Source organism: Balaenoptera musculus, chromosome 4, assembly GCF_009873245.2.
Source record: "Balaenoptera musculus isolate JJ_BM4_2016_0621 chromosome 4, mBalMus1.pri.v3, whole genome shotgun sequence".
Lineage (NCBI taxonomy): Eukaryota > Metazoa > Chordata > Mammalia > Artiodactyla > Balaenopteridae > Balaenoptera > Balaenoptera musculus.
The window spans coordinates 96,041,177-96,053,341 of record NC_045788.1 but is presented as its reverse complement, the minus strand read 5'-3'; the positions used below and the strand labels follow the sequence as shown (position 1 = coordinate 96,053,341).

General features: G+C 36.1%; 1 protein-coding gene across 6 annotated transcripts in view; it reads right to left on the bottom strand.

The window, feature by feature from the left end:
* The window catches only part of SENP7 (SUMO specific peptidase 7), a 153,660-nt gene that overhangs the window by 40,661 nt on the left and 100,834 nt on the right, over positions 1–12,165 (bottom strand). For 5 of the 6 annotated variants that reach the window (XM_036851222.1, XM_036851223.1, XM_036851225.1 and 2 more), the window contains one exon: positions 10,332–10,447. In XM_036851222.1, the coding sequence (XP_036707117.1) occupies positions 10,332–10,447 (116 nt within the window). Of the gene's footprint in view, positions 1–10,323; positions 10,448–12,165 lie in introns of those variants that run through there. The other variant, XM_036851227.1, reaches the window with a different exon arrangement.

The window sequence follows — 12,165 nt, the reverse complement described above, 5'->3', positions numbered from 1 at the left end:
CCTTTCCTCAGCAGGTGACTGTGATAAATAATCATTCATAAGGCTAACAATTTCCTTCACAGTTTATTTCTTTTTTAAAAAAAATCAAGACTCTATAATTTTAAATCTCCAATAAATTTATTACCCTACAGAAAAGGAAGTACTCCCTTTTTTAAGTCAAAAAAGCATTATTTTGAAACCCATATCACGTATTAACAAACCTGCTTAGTATTTCAGTTATCAAATATATGTGCTGTACAAAAATACCTTCCAAAAGGTTCTACCTAACTAACTGAGGGTTATCCTAACTAACTGAAGGTTATACTGAATTATTTTGCTTTCTGAATCTACACCATACAAGTACCAACTCAGAGTTCACATAAAGCAAGTCCCAAAGCAGCTTGCTTGAATTCATAACTTAAAATCTAGGGGCTTCCCTGGTGGCGCAGTGGTTGAGAATCTGCCTGTCAATGCAGGGGACACGGGTTCGAGCCCTGGTCTGGGAAGATCCCACATACCGCAGAGCAACTAGGCCCGTGAGCCACAATTACTGAGCCTGCGCGTCTGGAGCCTGTGCTCTGCAACAAAAGAGGCCGCGATAGTGAGAGGCCCGCACACCGCGATGAAGAGTGGCCCCCGCTTGCCGCAACTAGAGAAAGCCCTCGCACAAAAAAAAAAACCACGAAGACCCAACACAGCCATAAATAAATAAATTAATTAATTAAAAATCCTTCCCTCTATTTAAAAAAAAAAAAAAAATCTATGTAACACTGAATGGCCTGACCTCTCCATTCACTCAAAGTTCTTCAACACTATACACCTTCTCTTCAAACTATTCTTGCTCTTACTCTAGCTTTATAAACATCTAATGACTAACATTCATAATTTCTCTTTGTCTTTGTTTAAAAGGCAGGCATGGGGACGGGACTGAGGGCAAAAACTCCAAGACTGTCAACAGTCTTCCAATTTCCAAAGACAACGCTCTTAACTCCCTCCCCCCAGGAAAATAAACTACCCCTAAATTATCAACACAGTATTTTGAAAAGCACAATAAATTTTATTTGTAATTCTGTAAACTGTAAAGGTAGTCAAAGACAATTTCTACTTATAAATACCGTATCAAGCTATAATTTCTAAACATAAATGCTACAGCAAAACCTGAAGAGGGATTAGCTCAAGATGGCGAAGTAGAAGGACGCGAGCGCATCCCCTTTTTATGAAAACACCAAAATCACAACTAACTGCTGAACGACCAGGGACAAAAAACGCTGGAACCTACCAAAAAAAGAATACCTTACATCCAAAGACAAAGAGGAGGCCACAGCAAGATGGTAGGAGGGGAGCAACAGCAATAAACTCAAATCCTATACCCGCCAAGTGGGTGACCCAAAAGTGGAAAACAATTATACCACAGAAGTTATCCCACAGGAGTGAAAGTTCCGAGCCCCACATCAGGCTTCCCAGCCTGGGGGTCCAACAACAGAAGGAGCAGTCCCCAGAGAATCTAGCTTTGAAGGCTAGTGGGGTTTGATCAAAGGACGTCCACAGGACTGGGAGAAACAGAAACTCCACTCTTGGAGAGCACACGCAAAGTCTCGTGCACACCAGGATCCAGGGAAAAAAGGAGTGACACTGTAAGAGACTGGGCCAGACCTCCCTGCTATTACTGAAGGGTGTCCTGTGGAGGCGGGTGGTGGCTAGGGCTCACTGTGGGGAAAAGGACACTGGAACCAGCAGTTCTGGGAAGTACCCACTGGTGGGAGCCCACCCAGAGGCTGCCATTAGCCCCACCAAACAGCTTGTAGGCTCCAGTACTGGGTCACCTCAGGCCAAACAACCAATAGGGTGAGAACCCAGCCCCACCCACCATCAGACAATCGGATTAAAGTTTTACTGAGCACAACCCTGCCCACCAGAAGGATGAGACACACCTCCACCCACCACCAGTCCCTCCCATCAGGAAGCTTGTAGAAGCCTCTTAAATAGCCTCACCCACCAGAGGGTAGAGAGCAGAAGCAAGAAGAACTACAATCCTGCAGCCTGCGGAACGAAATCCACAATCACAGAAAATTAGACAAAATAAGGATTTCCCTGGTGGCGCAGTGGTTAAGAATCCACCTGCCAATGCAGGGGAACGGGTTCAAGCCCTGGTCCGGGAAGACCCCACATGCCACGAAGCAACTAAACCCGTGTGCCACAACTATTGAGCCTACACTCTAGAGCCCGTGAGTCACAACTACTGAGCCCGCATGCCAAAACTACTGAAGCCCATATGGCTAGAGCCCATGCTCCTCAACAAGAGAAGCCACCGCAATGGGAAGCCCATGCACCGCAATGAAGAGTAGCCCCCCCTCGCCCCAACTAGAAAAAGCCTGTGCTCAGCAACAAAGACCGAATGCAGCCATAAATAAATTAATAAATACATACATACATACATACATACATTTATTTTTAAAAAAAAGAAAGAAAGAAAATTAGACAAAATGAAATGGCAAAAGTATATTTCCCAGATGAAGGAACAAGATAAAACCCCAGAAAAACAACTGAAGTGGAGATAAAAAACCTTCCAGAAAAAGAATTCAGAATAATGATACTGAAGAAGATGCAGGATCAAGGAAAAAGAATGGAGGCAAGGATGGAGAAGATGCAAGAAATGTTTAACAAAGACTTAGAAGAACTAAAGAACACACAAACAGAGGTGAACAATACAATAACTGAAATGAAAAATATACTAGAAGGAATCAATAGCAGAATAACTGAGGTAGAAGAACAGATAAGTGACCTGGAAGACAGAATGGTGGAAATCACTGCCGCGGAACAGAATAAAAAAAAAGAATGAAAAGAAATGACAGTCTAAGAGACCTCTGGGACAACATTAAACACACCAACATTCACATTATAGGGGTCCCAGAAGGAGAAGAGAGACAGAAAGGACTTGAGAAATAATTTGAAGAGATAATTGCTGAAAACTTCCCTAACATGGGAAAGGAAACATTCACCCAAGTCCAGGAAGAGCAGAGAGTCCCAGGCAGGATAAACCCAAGAAGAAACACAATGAGACACATAGTAATCAAACTGAAGAGAATTAAAGATAAAGAAAAAAATATTAAAAGTAACAAGGGAAAAATGACAAGTAACATACAAGGGAACTCACATAAGGTTATCAGCTGACTTTTCAGCTGAAACTCTACAGGCCAGAAGGGAGTGTCATGATATATTAAAAGTGATGAAAGGGAAGAACCTACAACCAAGAATATTCTACCCAGCAAGACTCTCATTCAAAAGCTTCACAGACAAGCAAAAGCTACGACAGTTCAGCACCACCAGACCAGCTTTGCAACAAATGCTAAAGAAACTTCTCTAGGCAGGAAAGACACCAGCAACTTAAAACAACCTTGTACATATACAGACTACTATATCAAAACCTCATGGGAATAGCAAACCCCAAAACTACAATAGACACACTCACACACACACACACAAAGAAAAAGAAAAAGCAACCCAAACACAACACTAAAGATGGTCATCAAACCAGAGGAAAAGAGAACAAGAGAGGAAGGGAAGAAAAAAGACCTACAAAAACAAACCCAAAACAATTAAGAAAATGGCAATAGGAACTTACATATCGATAATTACCTTAAATGTAAATGGACTAAATGCTCCAATCAAAAGACACAAAGACTGGCTGAATGGATACAAAAGCAAGACCCATACATATGCTGTCTGCAAGAAACCCACTTCAGACCTAGGGACACATATAGACTGAAAGTGAGAGGATGGAAAAAGGTATTCAATGCAAATGGAGATCAAAAGAAAGCTGCAGTAGCAATACTCATATCAGACAAAGTAGACTTTAAAATAAAGACTGTATAAGAGACAAAGAAGGACACTACATAATGATCACGGGATCAATCCAAAAAGAAGATGTAACAATTGTAAATATATATGCACCCAACATAGGAGCACCTCAATATATAAGGCAAATGCTAACAGCCATGAAAGGGAAAATGACAGTAACACAATAATACTGAGGACTTTAACACTCTACTTTCATCAATGGACACATCATCCAGACAGAAAATCAATAAGGACACACAGGCCTTAAATGACACATTAGATCAGATGGACTTAACTGATATTTATAAAGCATTCCATCCAAAAGCAGCAGAATACACATTCTTGTCATGTGCACATGGAATATTCTCCAGGACTGACCACATGCTGGGCCACAGAGAGCCTTGGTAAATTTAAGAAAATTGAAATCATTATCAAGTATCTTTTCCGACCACAACGCTATGAGATCAGAAGTAAATTACAAGACAAAAACTGTAGGGAATTCCCTGGTGGCTCAGTGGATAAGAACCCACATGCCAATGCAAGGGACATGGGTTCAAGCCCTGGTCCAGGAAGATCCCACATGCCACGGAGCAACTAAGCCCACATACCACAACTACTGAGCCTGTGCTCTAGAGCTCATGAGCCACAACTACTGAGCCTGTGTGCAACAACTACTAAAGCCCATGCACATAGAGCCCATGCTCCACAACAAGAGAAGCCCACGCACCACAACGAAGAGTAGCCCCCGCTTGCCACAACTAGAGGAAGCCCGTGTGCAGCAACGAAGACCCAACACAGCCAAAAATAAATAAATAAATTTAAAAAGAAGAAAAAAGAAAAAGAAAACAAGTGTCAAAAACACAAACACATAGAGGCTAAACAATATGCTACTAAACAGCCAATGGATCACTGAAGAAATCAAAGAGAAAATCAAAAAATACCTAGAGACAAATGAAAACAAAGCACAATGATCCAAAACCTATGGGATGCAGCAAAAGCAGTTCTATAGCAATACAAGTTTACCTCAGGAAACAAGAAAAATCTCAAATGAACAACCTAACCTTACACCTAAAGCAACTAGAGAAAGAAGAACAAGCAAAACCTAAAGCTAATAGAAGGAAAGAAATCATAAAGACCAGAGCAGAAATAAATGAAACAGAGAAAAAGAAAACAATAGCAAAGATTAATGAAACTAAAAGCTGGTTCTTTGAGAAGATAAACAAAATTAATAAACCTTTAGCCAGACTCATCAAGAAAAAAAGGGAGGATTCAAACCAATAAAATTAGAAATGAAAAAGGAGAAGTTACAACTGACACTACAGAAATACAAAGGATCATAAGAGAGCATCTATAGGGCAATAAAACGGACAACCTGGAAGAAATGGACAAATTCTTAGAAAGGTACACTCTCCCAAGACTGAACCAGGAAGAAATAGAAATTATGAACAGACCAATCACAAGTAATGAAATTCAAACTGTGATTTAAAAACTCCCAACAAACAAAAGTTCAGGACCAGATGGCTTCACAGGCGAATTCTATTCAACATTTAGAGAAGAGCTAACAGCTATCCTTCTGAAATTGTTCCAAAAAATTGCAGAGGAAGGAAAACTCCCAAATTCATTCTGTTACCAAAACCAGACAAATATACTACAAAAAAAAAAGAAAATTACAGGCCAATATCATTGATGAATATAGATGCAAAAATCCTCAACAGAATACTAGCATTCCGAATCCAACAACACATTAAAAGGATCATACACCATGATCAAGTGGGATTTATCCCAGGGATGGAAGGATTTTTCAATGCCTGCAAATCAGTCAATATGATACACCACATCAACAAACTGAAGAATAAAAATCATATGATCATCTCATTAGATGCAGAAAAAGCTTTTGACAAAATTCAGCACCCATTTATGATAAAAACTCTCCAGAAAGTGGGCATAGAGGGAACATACCTCAACATATGGTCATACCATATATGACAAACCTACAGTTAACATCATACTCAACAGTGAAAAGCTAAAAGCATTTCCTCAAAGATCAGGAACAAGACAAGGATGTCCACTCTTGCCACTTTCAACATAGTTTTTGAAGTCCTAGCTACAGCAATCAGAGAAGAAAAAAAAATAAAAGGAATCTAAATTGGAAAAGAAGAAGTTAAATTTTCACTGTTTACAGATGACATGATACTATACATAGAAAATCCTAAAGATGCTACCAGAAAACTACTAGAGCTCATCAATGAATTTGATAAAGTTGCAGGTTACAAAATTAATACACAGAAATCTGTTGCATTTCTATACACTAACAACAAAAGATCAGAAAGAGAAATTGAAGAAACAATCCCATTTACCGTCACATCAAAAAGAATAAAACACCTAGGAACAAACCTACCTAAGAAGACAAAGGACCTGTACTCCAAAAACTATAAGACACTGATGAAAGAAATCAAAGACGACACAAACAGGTCGAAAGATATACCATGTTCTTGGACTGGAAGAATCAATATTGTCAAAATGCTTATACTAACCAAGGCAATCTACAGATTCAGTGCAATCCCTATCAAATTACCAATGGCATTTTTCACATAACTAGAACAAAAAAATCTTAAAAATTTGTATGGAGACACAAAAGACCCAGAATAGCCAAGGCAATCTTGAGAAAGAAAAATGGAGCTGGAGGAATCAGGCTCCCTGACTTCAGACTATACTACAAAGCTATAGTCATCAAAACAGTATGGTACTAGCACAAAAATAGAAATACAGATCAATGGAATAGGATAGAAAGCCCAGAAATAAACCCATGCACCTATGGTCAATTAATCCATGACAAAGGAGGCAAGACTATATAATGGAGAAAAGACAGTCTCTTCAATAAATGGTGCTAGGAAAACCAGACAGCTACATGTTAAAAAAATTAAATTAGAACATTCTTTAACACCATACACAAAAATAAATTCAAAATGGATTAAAGACCTAAATGTGAGACTGGACACTATAAAAACTTAGAGAAAAACATAGGATGAACACTCTCAGACATAAATCACGGCAGTATCTTTTTCGATCTGTCTCCCAGGGTAATGGAAATAAAAACAAAAATAAACAAATGAGACCTAATTAAACTCAAAAGTTTTTGCATAGCAAAGGAAACCATAAACAAGAAGAAAAGACAACCCTCAGAATGGGAGAAAGTATTTGCAAATGATGTGACCAACAAGGGATTAGTCTCCAAAATTTACAAACAGCTCATGTGGCTTAATATCATCAAAACAAACAACCTAATCAAAAATGGGCAGAAGACCTAAATAGACATTTCTCCAAAGAAGACATACAGATGGGCAAGAGGCACATGAAAAGATGTTCAACATTGATAATTATTAGAGAAATGCAAATTAAAAGTACAATGAGATGTCACCTCACACCAGTCAGAATGGCGATCATGAAAAAATCCACAAACAATAAATGCTGGAGAGGGTGTGGAGAGAAGGGAACCCTCCTACACTACTGGTGAGAATGTAAATTGGTGCAGCCACTATGGCGAACAGTACGGAAATTCCCTAAGAAGCCAAAAATAGAGCTACCACATAGTCCTGCAATCCCACTCCTGGGCATATACCCAGAGTAAAATACGGTCCAAAAGGATATATGCACCCCAATATTCATTACAGCGCTGTTTACAATAGCCAAGACATGGAAACAACCTAAATGTCCATTGACAGAAGAATGGATAAAGAAGATGTGGTACATATATGCAATGGAATACTACTCAGCCATTAAAAAGAATGAAGTAATTGCCATTCACAGCAACATGGATGGACCTAGAGACTGTCATACTGAGTGAAGTAAGTCAGACAGAGAAAGAGAAATATGGTATGATATCGCTTATATGCAGAATCTAAAAAAAAAAAAAATGATACAAATGAACTTATTTACAAAACAGAAACAGACTCAACAGACTTAGAGAACAAACTTATGGTTACCGGGGGGGAAGGGTGTGGGTCGGGGGACAGTTAGGGAGTGTGGGACTGACATGTACACACTGCTGTATTTAAAATGAATAACCAACAAGGACCTACTGTACAGCACAGGGAATTCTCCTCAATATTCTGTAACAACCTAATTGGGAAAAGAATTTGAAAAATAATAGATACATGTATACGTATAACTGAATCACTTTGTTGCATATCTGAAACTAGCACAACATTGTTAATCAGCTATAATAAATATAAAACTGAAAGTTAAAAAGAACCTGATGAAAGAAATAGAGCTTGAAAAAAACTCTATTATACAGGAGTTTTCCTTCTAACAGTTTACTAATTGCACATGGGCCAAGACTATCGCATGGGAAACAGGAATAAATTTATTAGGTAGAGCTAGACATTGTAAAAACAAGACTCTACCTGATAACAAATACAATTTAACTTACAAATATTACTAGCATATAAAATTAAAGAGCTAACAAATTCCTATAAAAAAAAGATGTTAAATATTTCCAATGTATTATATTCAAAAAAGCAAATTCTACAAGGCAAACTTAATGTACTACAAAAGAAAAGTATATCTAGTGTGGGGAATATAGTCAATAACTATGTAATATCTTTGTATGGTGACAGATCATAACTAGACTTATCGTGATCATTCTGAAATGTATAGAAATATTGAATTACTATGTCATGTAACAGGAACTAACATAATGTTGTAGGTCAATTATAATTCAAAAACAAAGAAACTCAGAAAAAGAGATAAAATTTGTGGTTATCAGAGGCAGGGGAGGCAGAATTGCAAGACGGCAGTCAACATGTACAAACTTCCTGTTATAAGATAAATAAGTTCTAGGGATGTAATGTATAACATGATAAATATAATTAACACTGCTGTGTGTTATATAAGAAAGTTGTTAGGAGAGTAAATCCTAAGAGTTCTCATCACAAGGAAAATTTTTTTTCTATTTCTTTAATTCTGTATCTATATGAGAAGAAGGATGCTCACTAAATTCACTGTGATAATCATTTCATGATGTATGTAAGTCAAATCATTACGCTGTACACCTTAAACTTATACAGTGCTGTCTGTCAATTATATCTCAAAAAAACTGGAAGAAAAAACTGTTTACAATGGTATACCTGGGATTTAATTCAGAACTCTCATTAATTTATGGGCTCATGTTAAACAATTGGTATTAGACACAATTATCTATAGAATGAAAATACGGTGAGTTTCAATAAAGTTTCAATAGCTAACTTTCTTAAAAACACTTTACTTAAGAGGAGAACCTTCAGGGATACTAAGAAACTATAAAGTGTTTCTTTTATCATGCATTTTTTTCCCTGCTGTAAGTCTAAAATTCTACTGTGACTTTGAAGGAATACTGAAGGGCACAAATTAGAAAGCTTTTTATTTAACTATTCCTACTCTACCCAGGAAAGCAATGAAGGTTTAACAGTGTCTCGATAGTATCTGAATTGAGCCCACTTGTACAGTATAAGCCCACTTATATTTTTATATTGTAATTAAAGATAATTATTTCTGGGAAAAGGACAATTTGTAAAAATAAATAAATAAATAAGTGTCCTTCATTATATGCAGATAGTACTTAGTGACCAATTGAAAGATTATGTCTACAGAGTCACAATACTTTAGAGATTGCCCTCATAAGAGCTGCAGCTGGTTTCTTGTATACATCAAAGATATTAGTCTAGTTTCCTTTTAGGTTTTCCTCCTCTATGAAAAAGACTATTTAAAATGCGAAAACAGCTGTGTTCCAAATGAAGTACAAAGAATTTTTACATAGTGTCATTGAAGGATCCTGTTTCTTGTGAATAATTTATAAAATCATTCAGAAAACAAAATACCTCAACTAGTTTGAAGCTATCAATAATCCAAGAGACCCTTGAAGATGTTAGTTTCTCATCTGACTAATGTATAAATTTGTTTTGGTGAAAACTTTTATAAATTATTTTACGGTCTTTATAAGAAGAGACAAAAAGGAGAAAAGAAGTCAATTCATTAACCCGACAGGCAAGGAGGCCTACAGTGAATTTTCAGAAGTCTGGGATGTATTTACCTTTAAATTTGGGCTAATAGTGGCTTGTATTGGCATCCTCCTAGAGTCGAGAGAAATTCTAATGAATAAAGAATGTATTTCATAGTAGGAGGATAGACAGTGGGAAGCTAATAATAATAATCAAGTTAGCAGTAATATCATTTACTAGACATATCCATGGAAATGACATTTAGAAAGAGTCAAACTAACATTATAACTTTATAGCTATATGCCCAGCCCCAACAAAAAAAAAAGAAAGAAAATAATAATATTCAAATTTAACTTCTGGATTTTGTAAATAAATCAAGAGATGTATACTACAGTATACAAATGGTAAATTTAGCAATTTTCTTTGTGTCGCTAAAAAATCTCTTTACTTTCATGTATAAATAAAGTTAGTTAAAAAAATATTATTAAAAATGCAACAGAAAAAAATTCAATTGGCAACAGTTTTCTGAGGTTCACAAACCTTTAGGTTGAGTATCAGACATTACAAGAGAAATGCTATCATCATCTCTTCGTTTTTCTTTAGTGTGTGCAGCCTGCTTCGCATAATTATTGTCTGTCTGACTTGGTTGTGAACTCCTGCAAAACAAAATAATATTATACTCAATTCTTCTAAACACAAATGAATTTAGAAGCCAGCTGACATATATTCAAGATAAAAATAACAGGTTACAAATGGCATCCTGTATAGCAGAGGCTGTAATCTGAACAGTAAAAAGAATATTAAAATATGACTTGAGAAATAAGTTCTCATTCCTGTTCTACCTTTAAATTCTCCATGTTTCTTTGGAAGGAAAAAACAAGATAAGCACAACACAGAATTGTGCACATGCAAAATGAACAAAGAATAATAGAAGTATTAAATACATTGAAGAGGTCTAAAAAGTAAAAATTCCACGAACACAAGTACATGATAATCACACTTATGTGTAATCAAAAAATAAGTCAAAGGTAATTGTTAATATGTTTCAAGCATGGTTCACATATCAAAAGTTATGTACAAAATAAAGTTTGGAGTGTAGTTACAAATTTTACCTACAGAGAAAATAATTTAAAATATAACCTACTGGTTAAATACATAAAATATAATACTGTGTGAAAAACAAGTTTTGGATGATGAGCATAATATCACTACTAATGAAAACATAATACAATAGTAGTAGGGGATTTCAATACCTCACCCCACTTTCAGTAATCATTAGATCATCCAGACCAAAAAAAAAAAAATCAAAAAGGAAACATTGGATTGAACCATAAACTTGACCAAATAGACCTGACATGCATTTATAAAACATAAACACAGAACATTCTCCATGATAAGTCACATGATAGGCCACAATGCAAGTCTTAGCAAATTTAAGAAGACTAAAATCTACAAAATATCTTTCCCAACCAAACAGTATAAAATGAGAAATCAATAACAGGAGGAAAGCTGAAAAATTCACAAGTATATGGAGGTTAAACAACATGCTCCTGAAAACCAACTGGCCAAAGAAAAAATCAAAAGGAAGATCAAGAAATATCTTGAAACAAATGAAAATGTGAGCATAAAATGTCAAAATCTATGGAATGTTCTATGAGGGCAGTCAATAGCAATAAACACCTACATTACAAAACAAGAAAGAACTCCAATAAACAACCTCACTTTATACCTCTTGGAACTAGAAAAAGAACAAATGAAGCCCAAACTAAGCACAAGGAAAGAAACAACAAAGATCAGAGCAGAAGTAAATAAAATAGAAATAAGAAAAACAACAGAAAAGATAAACAAAACTAAGAGCTAGTTTTTTTAAAAAATAAAGTTGACAAACCTTTAGCTACCCAAACCAAGAAAAAAAAGACTCAAATAAATCAAAACAGATCATCAAGAAACTACAATAAGTAATTATATGCCAACAATATGGATAACCTAAGAGCTGGTTTTCTGGGGGCAAAAAACCTTTTACCTAGACTAAGGGAAAAAAGAGAAGAAAAAGAGAGAAGACTTGTGAATAAAATCATAACAACTGGTAGCACAGAAATATGAAGTATCATAAGTGACTATTACAAACAATTGTACATCAAGTCATATAACCTAGAAGAAATGGACAAATATCTAGAAACATACCAAACCTACCAAACTGAATCATGAAGAAAAAGAAAATCTGAACAGATCAATAACAAGGAGACTGAATTAGTAATCAAAAACCTCCCAACACAGAGAAGCCCAGGACCAAATGGTTTCACTGGTAATTCTACCAAGCAATTAAAGAAGAATTAATGCCAATCCTTCTCAAACTCTTCCAAAAATTTTAAGA